Below are 22,006 nucleotides of genomic sequence, written 5' to 3'. Positions count from 1 at the left end.
TACACATGTTTGCACGTACATACGTATTGATGGGGCATGCTTCAGTTTCGTTGTTGTTTTTTAAATGCCCAGCCAAACTGTACATGACCAGGTTGAAATAACGTAATTTTTGGATGACGTAGTCAAGTGGGAGTGCCGGAAGACATGTGCAAAAATTGTTACGCCACGACCACTGGAATCACGAGACTCCCAGTAGCACAGATCACTGTATTTTTTGTCCCTTCTCATCTAAATCCAAAAAGAACATTCTCATCTAAATCCAAAAAGAACATGCTCTAGTTATCACAATATCGAGTGTCAAATAAATTTCTCTTTCAGGACCCCTGATGGCGAAGCTTCATTGAAGAAAGAATTCGAAGATTTAAACCGAATTGGACCAATGAAAGACTCAAAATTACGCGGGCTCGATGGAAAAAATAAGAAGATGAACAGATCAAAGAAGTCTGTTCCATGTAGGTTGCGTGAACGTAGAAGATACTCTGTTTAAAAAATGAAAAAGTCAATTTATTATCGACCATTCGACTGCCATAATTATACAAATATCCACACCAAAACATTCATTCGACACATCTATTTTAATCCTATTTAATTAAAAATAATAGCAAGGTACAAGAATAATAACACTTTTTTTAACCCCTAATTGTCTTTAGATGATTACACACTGGTAAGCATATTTATGCAACAAGATGAAGATGAGAATCCTTATATGAATGCTTCATGGGTAGCGGTATGATACAAAGCTTAACTTGTAAAATTGGACAATATTGCGAAACATGATATTTTGACACTGAGCAGTCAGTTCATCCACAAACAAGTTTTAATCTTGTCATTTCACAAAAGAAAATTGAAATTTATACTTAACCGAAACGAAGTTTTTGGGGTGCTTCTGTTGCTACTATTTTTCTTTACTTCTGTTGTCTCATAGTAAATAAAATTCTATAGGAATCCAAACTTATTGAAATTCACTTTATTGCACGAAGTCTTATTTGGTTTCAAACGAAAACTACTTGAATGAAAAATATATAATGTATATATACAGTATTTTGTGTTATCTAATTGCATAACTTTTTTGCAGAGTTATGACGAGTCAAGTCCAATGATCGCATCTCAAGGTCCAACTTCGTCAAACATTGATTTATTCTGGAGATCGGTTCTAGATAACAACGTTAATACAATCGTTATGTTGACAAAACTCAAAGAAGGAAAAGAAGTTCGTTTTTAATTTTGTCTTGGCAAAGGACTAGCAATATATAAGCCATTTGCTACATAGTATATACTGTGTTTTCACCACGTCCTTTGAACTTAGAACAATCGTCTATACACAACAGGGATGGTGGACCACTGACCCGCGAGTCGGGTCACAAAGTGATCCACCATGTTTTTTCGGTGACTCGCAAATTCACGAATTAAAGCAAAAAACATACAAAGAATTTCGTGATCAAATCAATAATAAAACAGCCCTGAATTTAATAATAAGCGAACTAATAATACTATAATTTTATACTAGTATACAGCTACTGGCTGTGCATAGCGCATCGGAGCGACAATAAATCTAAATATCTTTGCTTGAATGCTAAATTTAAACTCAACTTTACTTATTAATTTTTTCTTTTTGACTGACGTTCATATGAATAATCTGTATGAGCTAATTTCTGATATAATTCCAGGAACAATGTGCTCAGTATTGGCCTGCAAATGTTGGCGAGGTTATGAAATGGGAGGACTTATCTGTAACTAGAGTTGGTGACCAGGCAGACGGTTTCATAACAGAAAGAAAACTCCGGGTGGACAGGGGACCTCAATCGGTGAGTCATTGGTATGACTCTACTTTGAATTTATTGACAAATGATACAGGGACGACAGCGGGGTCGCAATGATTATCGCTAATAGTTTACGCTATTTCCCTCTAGAAGTTAACACACAAACACACTGGAATTTCATCATGAAATTTTTATCCCCGCTGATCGCAGGTCAGCAGGTTGTAAGGTTTCAACCACCATGCCTCAGGGTGCAATAAACTGGTTACGAAATCCCGAAACGGAAAACTCTGGAGTTTCTTAAATATAAAACTACATCCCCTCGCATATCCCCTGCTCGCTTGTATATAGGCTCGTTTGAGGCGAAGTTGTGAAAACTAGCAGATGATGACGTCAGTCTATCTACATCACTATTCTCACTACATCATTTCGCTCGCTACATCATTTCGTGAGGTATTAAATCGAATACTGCAATTAGATTAAGAAATTCTAACAACTTCGAGAAATATTGTCATTTTTTAGAAAACTGTGACTCAGTTTCATTACACGGTATGGAAATCAACAAGTTGCCCTGAAGATGGAAGAGAAATAATTGATCTTGTTAATAAGATGCAGAAAAACATTCGATCAGCTGGGAATGGAGTTACTCTCGTTCATTGCAGGTGTGAGGCCATTTGTTAAAAATATTCGCACTTCATTTTACCGGAATGGTAGTTCTGCAACAGCTTTGTCATCCCTAAACAAGTTAGTATCGACAATCAAAATATGTCGGCATTTGCACTAATATATAATGGTTCCCAACCTTCTATTGGCATAAACCTCATTACTTATCGGTCTCGCTCGGTTAAATATGTTGATAGGTATTTGTCTGTTTGTTTGTTTGTCTGTTAGACACTTTCGTATGTTACGCGATATCTCACGAAAGCGAAGTTGAATCTGTTCCAAATTTTGCATTTGATGCATTTTCATTTTGATGTACATTCATCATATCTTGGACCAGAAGCCTATTGATTTTGGAAGCGAGTTATTGATTAATTAGTGATGGGACACGCGGTGTCGCTATTGAGTCTTGATCAGAGGAATCGAAACCGCAGATCAATAAGTCGGCGGTCTCCGATCGCTATCTAGTTTTATACATGAATCGAAAGTCGTGGAATTCCTGGCGCAGTAGCTTATATATCTCCCGGTGCCCATCTCTCATCCAAGATGTAATGAATTGGGTATGTATGGCCGAAGCGGAAAGATTCTGGTCTGCAAAAATAGCAGCTCCTTGTGTATCAGCGGCTGCTCATTCCGGGTCGAGGCGTAAAAAAGGTGAATCGACAAACTTTAAGTCTAAAAGCATACAAAATGCAATAGGAACACTTTTAAAAACATTTGAAAATAAACGCTGAAAACAAAGAAACAGAGGCAAATATAATGACAGTTGTTCGTCATAAACAGCGACATTTTAGCTAACAAACCAAATTTATTTTATAGTATTTCGTTTTGATTTTTGATGAAATTGATAAATTTTTTGACCACAATAGCACTTGGCTTATTTCGTTTTCATCTTAAGCATGCTCATAGGCTCCTTTGGAGGTCCGTGGACCCCGACCTTGGAAACAGTGCAATACTTTCGTGAGAAGGCATATGAAATCCAGTATTTCAACTGGGTCATCTAAAACCGCTTTCTGAGTCAAAGTTAAAAATTGCCTTTACATAAATAAAGTCTATTTAAGAATAAGTTATTAAATTCTCTAACCAAAAATTTAACAAGTTATTTTATGTGTTTCAGTGACGGGATCGGCAGGACTGGTGTATTCTGTGCAACGGTGAATCTGATAGATCGATTGAAATGTGAGAATCGAGTTGATGTTTTCAGAACTGTGAAAGATCTCAGAGATGGAAGACCAAATATGGTGGAAAATTTAGTAAGAATGAGAATACATATTGTGAAACTAATTTATAACAAATACGCAGCTATTTCACTTTTGTTATATACACGTTAATTGTGGAGTTGCCAACATATTTCTCGAATCGGAATGCTCTGATCATAAGACCTGCAACTGGTATATCTGAATCAAGCTTTACATATATATGAAGAATAATTAATGGCACTATACTGAGCCGATCTCGATAATATTCGTACTGGAAGACGAAATTTCAATTCGTGATAATGAATACCACGTGCTTGCATACGTCATACGTATGTTACGTTTTTTCCTATTCAAGTATTTTGTATGTATTCGAAATCAATAAATTCAACATCCACATTGGTCTGTTTGCTAGTCCGAACCCTGGATATTATCAGATTTTTTTATATTCCAATTATTAGAATGGTATTTATATTTCAGGATCAATACAAGTTCTGCTATCAAGCAATCGTCGAGTATCTGAGATCATTTGATTTGTATTCCAACTTTTAAACTTGTAGTATTGCAATTAGTCTGAACTTAATATCAACTTATTATCAATCCACAAAAAATAAAAACGATTTTAATCGCAGCAGTGGTGGTTTTTAGGAACGGGTTCCCCTTTTGTATAGAACTCCCTAACAGCAGGTTTCCTCATTCCGAAACATATGTATGCCACTCCGTGATTATATGCTTTATGTAAATCTAATACCTAATTTTTTAGAAGTCGAATATATATATATCAGATGTCAGCTGAGGTGCACGTAACTTATTTGTTGCGGTTGTACAACGTCAAAACAAAAACACAAGATCGGGGTTGCTGATTATCCCGACTAGGCCTGCACGTAATTGACTAAAATCAATTTCGTAATTACGGCCAAATCGATTACGTAATGACCCCGTAATTGCGATATTTTTTCACACATTTAAACCTATCATAACAGCGAATTGAATCCACTTCATTTTCGATTGGGACATCGAGTTTGGGTTTTCATATTCCTGGCAGTACTACACGCCGGTGACAGATGTTAAGACAAGAGTGAATTCAAATTAATTTTATTCTGATTGTTATCTTTTGTGCTAGCTTTGATTTCCTTTATCACCTTCGCAAATTAACCGTCCCAATTTTATGCGATCAATTTTATCATTACCGACACTGGTATACGGATATTTATGAAACGATAGTTGACTTTTTTAAAATCGTATTCAAAAAAATGTCGGGTTTCCAATTTATCAATGCCATGACGAGCGTATTCTCTCGTTTGATTATACTTGCTCTTGCCTCGCGACGAAGACTTGTTATTGCACTATTTTTAACATTATTCGACTTTACTACCTAGTCAGCATTTTATAATAAGTATTGATGCCGACTTATTGACGTTATTCCGATTACCATGCTTCATTTTACATTAAATCCTGTCGCGGCCTAAATGTTGTAACATTATTTGCAACAAATTTAGATCAAATATTAATTATTTGCGCATAATTTAAATACCGTACTTATATGATATGGCTTTTCCGAAAATACAAAGTTATATCGCAAAAAAATGCATATTGTGACATTTATTTTGCACGCACGAAAAAATTAACTTATTTTTCTAACTCAAGTCGACGATCCTATCGGCCAAGATTGACACAAATTTGGTCGAGTGTCGGTGGTTTTCAAGAATCAAAATAAGTTGCCGCATTTGGTAAAGACAATTAATCATATTTGGCCGAAATATTGCGAGGCATTGTGGAAAATATATTGAGCAATGACAAGTCCGGACTGATATAAAACGATAAAACCGGTAACAGAACATCAAGGTTTTGTAATTGAAAATGGTTCTCGCACAGAATAAACACACTGGCTCATACTTGATATTTGATAGTAGTTAAATTGAGAATATTGAACTGTTAAAAACAAAAAAAAACGATCGTCGAAATTCTTAAATCTCGTTGCCTTGGTTAAATATAATCCAATGATCAGGACATTTTCAATTAAATACTACATAAAGATAGTTATACATTAAACATTTAGGCTACAATTTAGCTTTTTTTTTCAATTTCAATCATTGTGGTGGAGAAATCCCACTATTTAAATACGGTAACTATAAAAATAGAATAGGATTCTGGATTTGATTTAAGTATTCTAAAACGGTGCTTCCCAACCGCTGGTCCGCGGACCGTCAACGGTCCGCAAAGGATTTTTACCGGATCGCGGGAAATCCCGTCATATTGTTGTTTCTCTGCCGTCTCAATCGCTTTACCGATGCCGAAAAGACGAAGTTGCGTTGGTTCATTACGCAATTTCTCTTCCGTCGTCATATTGCTGTTTGATAAGCGCGACATTAATTATCACGGTGACGTATTGGCAAGAGAGAGAAAAGTGAGAAAAACGGCTGCAAATACCGAAGCTTTAACTTCTTTTTAAACTTTCACTTTTTACAATCGACGGAATTGACTGCTTTGAAGAGAGCTCGTTTCAATCGCGAAAGCGCTCGACCAATAATTACGACTTTACGTAATTCGTAACTTCCCTTCCGTAACTCGAAATAATTCCGTAATTCCGTAAATCTGTAAATTACGTGCAAGCCTAATCCCGACATTCAAAATTTACGCGAACGCCCTGAATCCCCCCACCACTGCTTGCGGTCCGAGCTTTGCGGTCCTGCTTCCAGCCTGAAAACATACACTTTAATCAAAACTTTATTCCCAATCATCAATACTGTAGAACAGGCGCACTGACAAAGATGACGACTCAATGTTTGTGTTATTTTACATTACGGCATTCAAAAAATACAACTAAAATATCAAGCGTGCGTTCTGGCTTTCATTATCATGTCCGCGAGAGCCTCCTAGAGGACGCTTATAACTATGTTTGTTATTTATTATATCATTTTAAGCTGGAAAATCCTCGAGACCGCATGTAACCATGTTTTTAGATGGTAATTTGGGGAAATATCTTCGCAGTATATTAATTACATTTATTCATTATATCATTACAAGTTGAGAAGTTCTAGTTTAAAGTGGTATTATGTATTTTAAAAAATATTATTCTATATCATCCATTCACTTCTTGAAAATTGTTACGAACTATACTATTATTATACCATATATATTTTCCTGTTTCAGTCAATATTTGTTGTATGGAGAATTTTATTTTACTGTAAAAATTTAATTTAACAGTTATTACTTCTCACTGCTCTGATCCATATAGCTAACCCCAGAGAATTCCTGAATTGTAAATTAGACTTTAAAAAACAGTTGTGAGTGTCAATTTTGCATGTGTATCGTGACCAATAAAGTTTAATCGGACCTCCTGAAGTATGCGCACCAAGATGGCGCACAACCTGAACTCAGGTTGTGTACCAGGTTAGGGTTCAGGTTATGTGACGTCTTGCTGCGCATACTTCAGCAGTACCGTTCAATCCATTTAAATTCTTGTATTATTTTGCTATTTCCACAACACTCAGTTTCTACCGGTTTTCTCTAATTCTGTTTATCTCATGTAAGGTTAGGAACGCTGGGTAATAATAACCTAGCTCAGTGGTGGGCAATTACCTCACTGAGTTGGCTAGTTACAGAATATGAATTTGGTTACTGGACCGGAGTCTCAAAACGTAATATAAAAAACTATGAATCAAAAAACAGTTTATTAACAACAACTAGGCTAACCTTTATATAATAATAAAAAGCACAATGTAACAATCGGGGTCGCTATGACGTTATTTTCATCAATATTTTCAACGAAAATTTATATTCATAAAAACCGTAATTTGCCCATCCCCGACTAACTTAACATAAGATCAAAAAAATAAAATACACACAAAAAAATAGTAGTAGGGTAATAATATAACATTAACAATTTTTCTGTATTTGAATGTTTTTCTGTCATTTTTCAATCTTTTTCTGTAAAGTATATCACGATGATAACGTTTTATAACTTCAATTTCGGTTACTATCCTGCTTAAGTTTTTGACGTAAGAATATAACCTAACCGAACTTATCGTTACGTTACTGACGATAAATAGAATCTAAGACGATAAATCAGAAAATTAGTGGTGAAGCAATATTTGGATAGAATCAATTTTTTTTTGTATTATTTGCTGTAATTTTTCAATCTCTTCCTGTAATGTATATCACGATTATAACTTTAATTTCAGTTTCCATCTTGCAATTCCCCAGCACTAATTTCCTGATATGTTATATAATATTAGGATAAGCTCGAAGATTATATCCTGCCTTAATTCAGTTGTTCTAACGTTAACAAATATAAATGGGAGCTAAGAAAACAGATCGGAAATTCAATGGTGGGACCATAACTGGATACTTCCACTTTTTCCATAATATTATGCCCCATTAAATTCCGTATTATTTTAATGTTTTCATAAAAAGATGACAAATTAGCTGTAATTCCTTTACTACAATTTATATAGGGTGTCCATAAAGTCTTAAAAAATTTCAAAGGGAATTTATCGATATCATATATTATTTTGGCCGTCAGAGATGTATTAAATGAAGTAAAAAATACTTAATCAATTACTGAATAAAAAACAACAAACCTGGTTATGATATATTGAGAACTGACTTCATAGAAAAATTGAAATTGTAAAAGGACTTTATGGACACCCTGGCCTTAATTTTTTGTTACTATCGTGTTATTACCCCCCCATTAATATTATCATCTGTTTATCTTACGTAAAACCAAGTAAGGCGGTAGAACAATAACCTATCGTAACCTTAGATAAACAGGAGCAAAAAAACAGACCGTTTTATCTATATTTATATGCTCAAAGCAACAATGACAGGGAAGTCGCAATAGACCAATTTGCCATGATTCATCAAAACATAGATCTATCTCTTTCATTCCTTTTCAATCTTTTTGGTGAACTTAAATGCAACATTTCAGAAGCCCGAGGCCGAGGAACCCCATGTGCAATAGTTCGATTGTCTTTCATTGTGTGAATTGTATTAACTATAAATATATATGAAAACCTAACACTGATAAAACAAAATGATCTTCAAATTGTAGCAAGACTAATAATAATAGAAAAACTTATAGGCATTTGATTATATTTAATTAAACAATATACTTATATTATTATATATCTCGGATTCCAATGGATTCCAACTTCTAGACTGTACTGGCGAAATCCCGGTTGGAAACCACTTTTCCAGATATGTGTGTATGAAAACTATCAAATAGTATGTATTTTTGTGTGTTAAACTAGGATTTATTATTTATTTATTATTACTTTTTTTCTCTTACTGATCTTATCGACTATGCAGAATTATATCATATATATCTATCCGTCTAATATTACAAAAAAATTGATTATTTGTCGAAGTGATGTCAGGATCTCGGTGATGTAAGCAAAAAAGGCCGTTATTCGCAAGGCATTATTAGGAATTATTCGCACGAAAGTATGCAAAATTAATACGGCCAAGCATTATCGATCCTAGAAAGGTAAAAAATATATTTTATCCTAGCTTTGGTATTAAAATATTTAGGAATAGAAAACTTTGCCATAGCTCTTGCGGTATTACATATAATATTTCATTTTAACATACATGCCAATTATACCCATCGATTGCACTCTAACATTGTATAGAAAACCAAGATGGCGGACACCGGAGGCCATGATTTCAGGTACAAATACTGCGGGAGTCACTTGGCTAGTCCCCGAGCTCGTAATAGAACTAAAATAAGAAAAATTTGAATAAAATTATGACCTAACGCTAACCTATACGTAGTATACGTTCCAGTGTCCGCCATCTTGGTTCACATACTTCGGGAGTACCAAAAACGTTGCTAAAAGGCATACAAACTCGACAAGGGTTTATATGAACGGCCATGCCCTCACCATACTTGGTACGCATACGTACGTCCCAATGTAGGGCAAACATCATGTGAGGGTATCTAAGCAACTTTAACAAGGCAAATAAAATATCTTTTATGCGCAGAGTAACGTAATACCAGTCTGTTCCGCATCGATAACTACTCGCTTTGTGAGATAGGTGTGTTGGCTCGCTCTACTAATATTCTGTCAAATCGGAAGTCGTCTCTCGAGGCTTAGGCCTGAAAGCGCAGCTGTTAGCTTATTAAGTAGTTTTATATATTTACAAAATGTCTCAGCGTCAGATTGAAGTTGAAGAGGACTATGAAGAGGAAAGTGCTGTTACGCAGATATGTCTTAACGTATTCTGCGTTCTATTCATAATTCTAACTTTCCCCCTAACGATATGGGGTGTAATTAAAATCGTCAACGAATATGAAAGAGCAGTAGCGTTTCGACTTGGGCGGCTTGTACGAGGTCCTGCAAAAGGGCCTGGGGTGATGTTTCTTTTACCTTGCGTTGACGAGGTTAAAATTGTAGACATGAGAGTAAAGTCGTTCGATGTACCACCGCAAGAAATTTTAACAAGGGATGGGGTTACTGTATCGGTCGACGCAGTGGTTTTCTATAAAGTATTCAACGCGACATGGCAAATCACAAAAGTTGATGATGCAGATGCAGCAACCATGCTGTCCGGCCAAACAACCCTCAGAAACATCTTGGGCACTAAGACAATGTCTGAAATTCTTTCTGAGAAAGACCAAATAGCTCACGAAATGCAAGAATTAATTGACACCGCTACAGACGAATGGGGAATTAAAGTACAAAAGGTAGAACTCAAGGACGTCCGGCTACCAGTACAACTCCAAAGAGCTATGGCTTCCGAAGCTGAAGCAGGACGAGAAGCTAAAGCAAAAGTCATTTCTGCTGAAGGAGAAACAAAGGCCTCAAGGCTATTAAAAGAAGCAGCTAATATTATGAGTGATTCCCCCGACGCGATTAAACTAAGGTACCTACAAACTCTGAATTCCATCAGTGCTGATCGTAACGAGACTGTGATTGTACCTTTTCAAGAAGAAGTCGTACGTGCGCTTCTTCAGAAATTTTTTGCTTAAAACGGTTCATCTTTGAATTGACTTTAACTGCAGCTTTTTATACAATAAAGTAGTATACCATTTGGCACTGTATTCCATTGTCAGTCCACTTGTATGTTATATATAAAGCTGATTATTTAAATGCATAAATATAGTATTATGTCTGTTGAAACTTGGCAACAATAATTGTACATCAATGATACAAAATTACTAAGTGTATTTCGTTTTACGACGAGACTACATTGGTATTGAAAATATTTTACAATAGTTTTCAAATGTTCGTAAAATATTTTATTAAAAACTAAAAAATCATGATGTTATTGAAATACAAATTCCAAGATCGATGTCAATTCTAACAAACTTGGGTTTGATAAATTCTTCAAATAATATACTATTGGAATGTACCTCAATTTATAATCTTCGCGAGTTGTTATTATTGATTTTAGGTTGTTCTACTTTACTTTTCAATCCTAATATATCGCTTCTGTCCCATTTTTTAAACAGTTCGCAAAATTATACATAAATTTTCGATATTTTAATACGAAGCTTTTGAGTATATTCCACACACGAATACGTGATTTGCTTCAGCAATGAAGGGTGACCAAAACAATTTGATTCATTATTTTGAACACTTAGAGAATTTTCGCAAGAATATGATACAAAATAGCTATCTTTACTGCTGTCCAGATACAATCCCGAGAATAGCAAGTTTAGTTATAAACGTACTAGAGTCCCAGTTTATCTTAATTCTCTACATCTATTCTTTGGAGTTTTAAAATCTGTTTTCTAGATCTCGTTCAATCTTACTAGAACAAAATAGAACAACTACCCGATTCAATGTTAAAATATATATTTTATGTTCACTCTATTACTTCTCAATTTTTGAAGAGAAACTGTAAATTAAATTGTATTAGCGTGTAAATTTTGTCCTTTTTCGGGGCAGATATCGATGCATTCGGGAGTATATTTCTTGAAATGTAAATATTTTATTATATATATATTTTTTAAAATAATATACGACTGTTCAACAAATAAATCAACCCTCCATGTTTGTTGTCGTCGCCAAATTTTTGATCAAGGGGAAGCTTACTTTTTCTGTAGCCTACATCAGAGTCAGACATTGCAAGAATGTATTAATTTTTGAACGAATGTTTGCGCTCATGATGGGACAGAGAAGAAATACGGTTGTAATTAAAAGAAATGAGAGGGAAAGCATCTTTTTTCAATAAATTGCAAATATATCATTTTAAAAAAATTAAGAAATTCGTTTCAGGTGAAGATTAATTTACATTTCATTTCAACGAATAGGCAATTTGCAGTTTCTTCAATACTGTATTACGACAGTCAATTTTAGATGCAGTTCTTCTAGGCGGTATTATCATAGCACCTAAATCAAAACTCATCCGAAAACAAAATGACGCGGGGCCATTGATTTATACCTGAATTTTGAAAACACAACTGAAAAAGAGAAATAATATTTAGAAAATGCTCTAATTAATGTTTATAATACGCTTGAAAATCTGTCCGAGTAAAATGAGCAGCTGGTTAAATTTAATCGTTGATAACAAACAAGAAAGCGAGGCTCGAATATATGGACACGAAAAGCAAAACGAAATATTTTACCTACAATTTCCCCCAAAATCATATCATTCAAACTTTGTTGGGAAGCGTTCAATGTGACGTCATAATTCATGTTACAGTTTATGTGTACAACTAACTTTCAAAGTTTATTCAAATTTAAGACTGTATAGTAGTAACAAAAATGAGCATATAAAAAATAGTTTTCATTAGAAATGAAGCAGCAGACGGTCGTGCAAGTTCAGCAGAATCAGCCTTTAGAAATAGAATCTAACCCCGTTGCAGATGTAATAGAAGCAATTGTGAGTTTTATCTTTTTTCTTCTGATTCTTGCGACGTTTCCTCTGACCATCTCGTCTTGCATTATAATTGTGAAAGAGTATGAAAGAGCCGTTGTTTTTCGCCTTGGCCGAATTAAGAGCTATCGACCAAAAGCTCCGGGATTATACTTCATGATACCTTGTATGGAAGAGTATAGAATCGTGGACCTTCGCGTGAAAACGTTAGACGTCCCGCCGCAATTAATTTTGACAAGAGACAGCGTTTCACTTTGTGTTGACGCGGTTGTTTTCTGGCGTGTTTTTGACCCGACTTTGAAAGTTGCTCGTGTGCAAAATCCGGAAGACAATACTAAAATGCTGGCACAGTCCACACTAAGAAGTATACTCGGGACTAAAACTCTTGCTGAAGTCTTAGCCGATAAGAACGAAATTGCATCCTCAATGCGACAAGCTTTGGATGCTGCCACCGATCAATGGGGAATAAAAATAAACGACGTGGAAATAACTGACATCAAGTTGCCACCAGAGTTACAAAGAGCTATGGCGGCCGAAGCTGAGGCATCACGCGAAGCCAAAGCAAAGGTAGTGTCTGCAAATGGCGAAATGATGGCGTCTAAGAAACTAAAAGAAGCCGCGGATATAATGAACGATTCCCCAAATGCGATACAACTTCGTTATTTGCAGACTTTAACCGGGATAAGCGACAAAAACAACAAGACTATAATCATCCCCATTCCATCAAATGTCATCGCTGCACTTATTCGCAAGAAAAAAGATCGTCGCGACAAGCCGGCGTTCAAGGGCAGGGCAGGCAGTCTAACATCTAAACTATAACTTAACGTTTAATTTGTACAATTCACTCATTCGCGTTCAATAAAATATGTTTTGTGAAGTGATGAGTGGTAGAGGAATCGACTTCAAAATGTTTAATTCTAGACTTCCAGAGAATTGGACAAATTAAATAAATTGGGGTTTTGAAAGGTTTGTAAAATATGCCGATGAGTGTTTGGCCGTTATTTCAAATTCTAATTAAATTTTTCACACAATCACGGTTACCCCCGTAGTGTATGTACCAGGTTAGGGTCAGGCCATAATTTTATTCCAATTTGGCAATTTCCCGTAGTTTAGTTGTATTACGAGTTCAAGGTCTGTCTGTGTTAGCCAAGTCAACATACCCGCTGCCCATAGGTTTCAGTCCCTTCACACAACTCGAAGTAAAGTAGGCGAAAAAAATTAGTTACCTCCGTATTGGTACACACACAGAGTAGAGATGGGGCAGTCCACACTAACAGTGATATATAATTTTATCTTTACTGCGCAGACACTTTCGAGGACGAGATTATAAACAAATCATGTCCACCTGACAAGAAAACAGCGGGATTAGGGCAACCGGGGGCAGGTAATGTTCGGGGCATAAGTTATCGGAAAAATATTCAAGATTTCTTCGAAAAAGTCCAAACCATGTCTCATCATCACCCAAGTTCCCACAATGTGCAAAATGTACAGTACAACGCCAACTTTGAAATAACCGACTGCCAAGTATGAGCTAAAACTACGTAATATCCAATCCACCCAAAGGGCGTCATCTTGAGTATACGCACTATTTTAGTAGTCTGGTTACCAAATAAAATTGCGATTATGACGACATAAACCAAAAAGAAATAAAATTTATTTACATTTCGCTTTATGCTATACTTTTCGCCGGTAAACGGATGCTTAAGGGGAAGTAGGTGTAATAGCCACATGAATAAAGTAACACCAGCAAGCATGCAGAACAGAGGAGGAAAACCCGAAGTCACAGATGAGCAGGAATGCATTGGCCAAGTGTGTGGGGCACTACTAACAGTACTGTCCCTTTTGGCAATTATAGCATTTGGCCCTTTCTCTTTGTGCGTCTGCCTAAAAGTTGTTAATGAATACGAGCGAGCGGTTATTTTCCGACTTGGAAGGCTCAGTGGGGGAGCTAAAGGACCCGGAATCTTCTTCATTATACCTTGCATTGATGAGTACAGATGCGTGGATTTAAGAGTCAAATCGTTTGACATTCCACCGCAGGAAATTTTGACGAAAGACAGCGTCACCATTGCGGTCGATGCCGTGGTCTACTATCGCGTACAAGATGCCACATTGAAGATAACAAAAGTCGAAAATGCTGACGGCGCGACAAGACTTCTCGCCCAAACTACTCTCCGTAATATGTTAGGCACAAAACTGCTTTCTGAAGTTTTAACTGACAAAGAAGAAATCGCAAATGGAATGCTTACCTTTCTTGACGCTGCGACAGACGAATGGGGCATCAAAGTCGAAAGAGTGGAAGTCAAAGATGTCAGATTACCTTTTCAACTTCAGAGAGCAATGGCAGCGGAAGCAGAGGCATCTCGGGAAGCGAGGGCCAAAGTGGTTGCAGCTGAGGGAGAAATGAACGCCTCCAGAAAGCTGAAGGAAGCCGCAGATGTTATGAGTGATTCTCCAAATGCAATGCAACTCCGATATCTTCAAACCTTGTCATCAATTAGCGCGGAAAAGAATTCCACCATTGTGTTCCCGCTTCCAATAGATCTCATTTCATCCCTCGTGCAGAAATAAAGCTAGTTTGTTCTATTAGGCCTAAATGCAATTATAATAAACAAATATATATATTACCTGACTGTGTTAGTATTCATTTATGATACTATTGGCAATAGCCGCCATATAGTGATTGTGTGCGAACTTAATAAACGATTTAGGAATAAGCTAGGATGGGTATTCAGAATTGTAACACCAACATATATCACTATCCTGGCCTAGAGTCTTTGCACACAATTAAATCTCGATGCGTTGGCTCACAATACAAAGGTTTGGCAATACGATTGCCGCGAATAACTACTAATAATTGAAACGCGGTATTTAATTCAGTGGTAACTATTATAAGTGCGATACTTTGTTTATATTCTCATTGGACTGATGAATTAATGAGATGATATAACTGAGCTATCTTTTCCAGGAATAAGATAAAATAAAAATTGTGACTATGCACTAACACAGTAGTTTTCAACTAAGGTTCGCAAGAGGCCAGCGCAGGCCAGGGGTTCCGCGCAGTGCCTGTTCATTGCCTTTAGAAGCCCTGTGCACTCAAGAATTTGGCGCTCTTCAAATAAAATATAATATATATTAGGAATGTAGCTAGCGTTCGGTGTTATCTGAAATTGAAAGTAAGTTCCAGTATTCATTAGTGACTAAAGCAGTGGCGGCGCGTCAATAGAGCCAATGTTTTTTCGGTATAATAAAAATTATTCGAAAAATACCTCAATATCGGTTGCACAGACTGTCTACACTAGCCATATTCTCCCGACATGGTTCATTTTTCGCTCGCAAAGCCTTCGCCGAACGTCGACGGGGCGACGCCGATTTTGCCCCGGTTGCTCATTGTATATCGTATTCTCTCTTTTATCTTCCACTCGCCGCGTTTGTCTCGTTTGTTTTCTGTTTTTTTTTACTAAATCATCGGGGCTAGCCCCGAAATTATGACGACACAATGCCGACGTTTCTTACAACAACGTGTTGACATATTCACGCATTCCTTCTCGTTCGTTGGTTGCTTGAAGAGTTGATAGTTTCCTCGCCTTCGTTTTTGTCGCTTGTTTCGCTATTTGAATCAGTTAGAGACCTTTAGTCCATTTGCTTTCAATTTTCCACATTCCTTTTGAGCTCCTCACTTCTTTCCGGCTTCGCATTTCCTAGCCTTAGACCTCATAATGAATAAGGTTGATGCACTACTTCGCACTCCGTTTTCGCAGCTGCCGCTGGAACAAAAATTAGAGGTACAACGTCTTGGGCCTTATCAACCAAAAAATTGTTCACTGGAACAATCCCATGACGGAGGAAAGCGTCGGCGTACATTCTGCGCAGAAACTTGGTATAAAAAACACGAATGGTTGTGTTACAGCGAGGACAAAAAAGCATTTTTTTGTTTTTATTGCCTACTTTTTGCTACCGCCCGTGACTCACGTTGGTGTAAATTTCGTTTTAGAGATCTTAAACATCTTTTCGAGCGTGCCAGGGATCATCAATCTTCTATGGAGCATCTGGACAATGCAGTAAAATACCGAACATTCGGAAGTGTTAATATTGCAGCACAGTTGGATGAAGGACGTGCGGTTTCTATTCGTCGGCACAACCAAAACGTCGAGAAAAACCGCCATGTTCTCGGTCGATTGATAGATGTTTTGAAGGTCATTGGTTGTCACGAGCTGTCCCTCCGTGGGCACGATGAACTGGCTGGCTCTTCTAATTGGATATGGTGGAATACACCGCATCCCTAGATACAGTATTGAGAGATCATCTTGATGCCGCAACTGTTTCGAAAGGGACATCTAAGGTTATCCAAAATGATTTGCTCGACTCAATGTATAAAATTTATTTACAACATTTGGCTCTGGAAATTGAGAATTGCCAGTTCCTTTCGATTCAGTCTGACGAGACAACTGACATCACGTGCGTTTTCCAACTGGCTGTGATTTTTCGGTTTGTGAAAGATGGTAAACCTACCGAGAGATTTCACAGCTTTGTACCAATTGATCGCACGGCTTGCGAGATATCGGCTGTACTGAAAGAAGTGTTACAGCCTTACAACGCGAAGTCAAAATTGATAGCTCAAACTTATGACGGCGCGGCAGTCATGAGTGGGTCGAAACATGGTGTTCAAGTTTATATTAAAGAAGATTTTCCCCATGCGCATTTTTTACATTGTTATGCACACCAATTTAACCTCGTTATTAAAAATATGTGTCTTGATACCCCTCTCGTCCGTATATTTTTTGCAAATGTTTCGGGGTTTTCTTCATTTTTTTCCGTTTCGCCGAAGCGCTCTGACCTCCTTCGCCAGATATGTAGCCGCCGTCTCCCAGCTTGTGCACCAACACGTTGGAACTTCCAATCACGCGTGGTGCAGGGCGTGTCCGAAATAAGGTCTGAGCTCATTGAGTGTTTCAATGGCATTCAGAGCTCTCCGGTTTGGGACGAACGCTCTGTGAGGGAGGCGGCAGGTCCTAAAGCGTCTGCTAGAAGATGGTGAGTTTTCATTTTTTCTCGCTTTTTTCTTCACAATATTCTATCACGTGGATGTATTATACGGCGCATTGCAGTCAAGGCTAATGGATGGAGCGTCTGTGCAGTCGTGTATTTCAGACTTCTGCGATGCTGTATCTCGTATCCGGGAAACAATAAAATACGACGACACATGGAACGCTTCTTTACGCCGCGGGCAAACAACGCAGCGTTTGATTTTGTCTGCAAAGGAATGCTGTGACATTCTGGTGAATCAAATAGGTGATTGTCTGCGCACTGAACACCTTGCCGCGTTCTCTTTGATGAACCCCAAAAAATTTTCAAAATTTGCACGTCAATTTCCCATCCATTTGTTGGCTACTGTCTCCAAATTTTACCCCATGATAAACGTGGGTAAATTGGAAAATGAATTGCAATGTATATACACCAATCAAACTTTTTTGAACATCACATCAACTTGCGCGCTCTATGGGTTCCTCATAGATAACACTATAGTAACTATCTTTGCGGCGTCTGCAAAATTTCTGGACATCATTTTGACGACGCCTATTTCTTCCGCCGACGCAGAGCGAACATTCAGCACGCTGAAGCGTATTAAAACGTATCTCAGAAACACAATGAAGCAAGATAGAATTAAATTCCTTGGCTGTTTTATCCATTCACAGAGACGTTATTTCTGGGATGCATGACTTTAATCAGCGCGTTATTGAGCATTTTGCTTCCAATAAACCGCGGCGTGTTGCATATATGTTCAAGCAGTAGAAGTCTAGCAGCATATATATCTATGAGTGAGCGACGCATGTCCTTATCTTTGCATTAACTTTCCTTTCTTCATAGTCACGTTTTAAACCTTATTTTAGGTTTTGTCTGCTTTCCCGAAGTTTCTGTTAATATGTCATTGTATTTATCTGGGTAGACATTGCCTTTCCTTTCGAAAGAGGTTTCAAAATAAACTATGTCTATATTTTTTAATCCCTTGACTTGGACCGGTTTTAAAGACACTTTCTTATCGTTAAAAATTGTCGCTTTTGCCGTATGGTTGTTACCGATGGAATGGTTTTTATACTCATAAAATGATGGGAGAACCTACAGCGCTCATCCTGTCCCCGTAGATGGGGGTGACTTGGTCCCGCAGTAGCTTGCCCCGGTTGTCAAAATGACCACGCGCCGCCACTGGACTAAAGGCCAAATTATGATTAGTTTCACATTTTTGTAAAAATAGTTCTCTCGTGACTATAAGGATATAGAATGATAGGATGATAGTTGAGAAAGAAAAACAACAAAATTTATTTCAACCGGGCTAATATTGATGTCTGTATGAACGGCTGGTTTTTTTTCACAGTGTTACTGTTGAAAAATGTCAGTACTTAAATTTTTTGAGTACCATTTCGCCGTAACTTCAAAAAATAACGGTGAAATGCCATTCGAATGTTGAACGACTGGCGCTTTTTAACAGTATTACTATTAAAAAAGGTCAGTCATCGAATATTCTAAGTAGCATTTTATCGTAACTTCAAAAAGTAACGGTGAAATGCCATTTAAACGTTAAATGGCTGGCGCTTTTTGACAGTATTACTGTTAAAAACGGTCGGTCATTAAACGTTTTGAATAGCATTTCACTGTGACTTTAATATTTAAAAAAACGTTAGTCGTCACTAAATCCGATATTTCTTTTTTCATACATACCGTACCAGTATATTTTATTGGAAATAGGTCTCATGCGCACAGACATTTATAGAGGGGAAAAGGCGATACTTAAGAAAAATATCAAAATTTATTTTAACGGAGTCAATATTGAGGTTTGAGCCGTCAGAACAACTCTAATTATTTCATTAAACGCTGAAGCGCAATTGAAAATTCGGCGTTCCAGAAGTATATATGTGTACCAATATGGAGCGGTGGCGAGCGTATTCCTAACGCGTAGCACAGTGGTTCTCAACCGGTGGTACGCGTACCACTTACTGGTACACAGAAGATGTTCGAGTGATATGCCAGCAGCTTTGAAATATTGCAACAATTAACTTTTGAGTTGGCTAAAATTATGCCAGCAACGCCTCATCTTCCATACTGTATGTATGCGCTGAACGACCTTTATGAATGTTTCACCGGGCATCAATTTTCGCTACTGTAACCAATCAGCAAAAAGTCAACAATGACGTAACAATTGCAATTTCTGCAGCCGTTCAGACACTTCTGTCGCTCAGACAGATATTCAAGTATGGTTGTAAAGTAAAATTGCCTCGTTTTTGTAGTTTTGCGTGGTATTTGTCAGTTTTCAGTTGTGTATCAAAAAATAGATGTGAATTCAATATCCTAATTGTCATTATGTCTTCAAAGAAGTATTAATTTAGTTGCTGTATTCAAAAATGAGTCTCGCAAATGCTGCGATAAGCTAGTCTAAACTAAGCTATCGGTGCCTGTAAGCGGCACATGGTTGATTAATTTTAATAAAAATGAGGGTTTCAAACACGTATACCAGCTTATAAGCTCCAACACATCAAAACAACCTCAAAATAAGTATAATAATTTTCATATAGGAAGAATTTTCCTGCGGTCAAGGGTCGGAAAAACGTCCTATGGACCAGTTCAGTCTTTAGGGATCGCCCTCGCTTGCTATTGTCCTCGAACGAATATCGAGATGGACATGTTTTTCGTCCGTCTTGCGAATCAGGTCACAGAGGATGTAATGCAACATTATAAAATACTTCCATAGCGCGTGTCTTGTTTCATTGTAAAAGGTCAGTAAAAAGTTGAGAACGACTGGCGCAGCACGATGCGCCACATCGCTAATGAAGGTTCACGTTGCTGGTCGGTTTCGGCTTCCTCCATGCATCTGAAACAAATAACTGGCTGACTAATCCCAATCCGGTATGAACTGGTAACCCGCAGTGGCCTCTTCCCAATATGATTAAGCCGTCTCAACTGCCCTGTAAGATAGTTTGGTGTAGCGCGCCGTGCCACCGCTTTTCACAGCACCCCTGATTATCTTGCGTTGGTTCCGCAGAGTCGAATCCCATAGGGCATAGGTTCTCAAAGTGCTCCGTACGGAGCCCCAGGGCTCCGCGAGCTATTCGATTACTTATCAAAATACTCCCTTGGCTAATTTTGTAATTGTTCCAAGAAGCAATAACAGCTTTAATAAAATTTGACAACAGTATAGCCACGAAATATGGCATAGAGGCGGAATTCAAAAATTATTTATAAGCAGGAGCGCAGCCAGGATTTTTAAGAGGGAGATGGGGTTCAATATTGAAATCGGAAATTTCCGCGGAACATTCTTCTCGACTAAAAAAAAATTTTCAGCGGATAACGAGATTTCTGCTGCGTAAAATATTCAATCCATGATTGATGCGAGCATTTAAAATGTCTTATCATAATAATTCAATGGTACTCATCGTTACGTTTGATTCGAGATTACGGAAATAAAAGTTTACTATTCTGAAATAACATAAAATACGTGATAAACTGTCAACTATAAATAAAATGAAATCGTATGGGGATACGTTTAGGGATTTGTCAAATATGATTTGTTCTTTCGCACTGGACATTATTTTTAAGTGAGATATCGCCGTTTCAAAAATCACCAGGTCGGCGTTAAAACTCAATGAGTACAATTTACAATTGTGCAACCCATGACCGATGCGGGCATTTTGAAATGACTTGTTTATTGGTTTAATTGTGTTCAATGTAACCTGCAGTTGTGCCGACTCACGACAATAAAAATCATTACTTCTCAAATTACCACGACAATCCGCGGACATGAAATGAGAAACAATGAAACGAAGTTAAGTGAACGAAGTTCTTCTGGACTACCGTTTATCCTGAACGACGCTGTTATCATAAGATATTAGAAGCAAAGTCATATTGTCCACAAAAGAACATACCTACTACTGGTGCCAGTAGTTTGATAAGATAATTGTGCCCGTCCCGATTAAATCGTAATCATGACTGATAGAGTGGCAGATTATAGCGAATTTGACAAATTTTAGCCGTTTTTTCAACACTAACTCCGCCCCATCGCAGGTCTGCCACTCAGATTCTTTGCAAGATATCGCCGTTTAAAAAATCACAAGGTCTGGGCAAAATACGAACGATTGAAATTTATTTTATTGCAGGTACATCACATCACGCGCACAATTGACTGTGTTTCGATTTCAGTTACTACGATGGATAACCAAAGAAAACCTAACATAACACCAAATTTTGTGATTACAATGACTAAAAAAGCGTTTTTAATCTGTCACGAATCTGCAGAAACAAAACTTATAGTGGTATCTTTTGTTTTAAGTTTTAGTTTCAATATATATTTCATAATTCCGCTTTTCAATCAAGAAATTTGAGTTGAGGATTTACCTCATTTTTAATTAACATGTTTTTCACATTGAACTCATAATTCCCCACGAGAACAAAAAAGCAATTATTGTCGTCATTGTGGAACAATACATGTATATGCCGAAGGAAATTTAGATTTAGGGAGGGAGAATAAACACAGACATTAGGATGTTTGGGGTTCGAAAAACACGTCACTCTGACGAA

The 22,006-nt window shown here is 37.2% G+C and overlaps 1 protein-coding gene and 3 pseudogenes across 1 annotated transcript; all 4 read left to right on the top strand.

Moving 5' to 3' along the window:
• The first annotated feature begins 64 nt into the window (after window positions 1–64).
• LOC120335111 (receptor-type tyrosine-protein phosphatase alpha-like) lies at window positions 65–4,478 on the top strand. Its single transcript, XM_078114354.1, has 8 exons — window positions 65–102; window positions 319–452; window positions 651–727; window positions 1,076–1,210; window positions 1,668–1,805; window positions 2,280–2,419; window positions 3,535–3,670; window positions 4,094–4,478. Exons 1-8 carry the CDS (start codon window positions 65–67, stop codon window positions 4,163–4,165), a joined length of 870 nt encoding a protein of 289 aa, XP_077970480.1. The 3' UTR covers window positions 4,166–4,478.
• A 5,177-nt stretch (window positions 4,479–9,655) lies between these two features.
• On the top strand, window positions 9,656–11,616 carry LOC120334897 (stomatin pseudogene; annotated as a pseudogene).
• A 684-nt stretch (window positions 11,617–12,300) lies between these two features.
• Window positions 12,301–13,316, top strand: LOC120334954 (band 7 protein AGAP004871 pseudogene; annotated as a pseudogene).
• Window positions 13,317–14,098: 782 nt separating this feature from the next.
• On the top strand, window positions 14,099–15,072 carry LOC120334887 (band 7 protein AGAP004871 pseudogene; annotated as a pseudogene).
• Window positions 15,073–22,006: the final 6,934 nt, after the last annotated feature.

The sequence above is a fragment of the Styela clava genome, chromosome 1 (assembly GCF_964204865.1).
Source record: "Styela clava chromosome 1, kaStyClav1.hap1.2, whole genome shotgun sequence".
In the NCBI taxonomy this organism is placed as follows: domain Eukaryota; kingdom Metazoa; phylum Chordata; class Ascidiacea; order Stolidobranchia; family Styelidae; genus Styela; species Styela clava.
The sequence above is the reverse complement of the archived record's forward strand: the minus strand, read 5'-3'. Positions and strand labels throughout refer to the sequence as shown.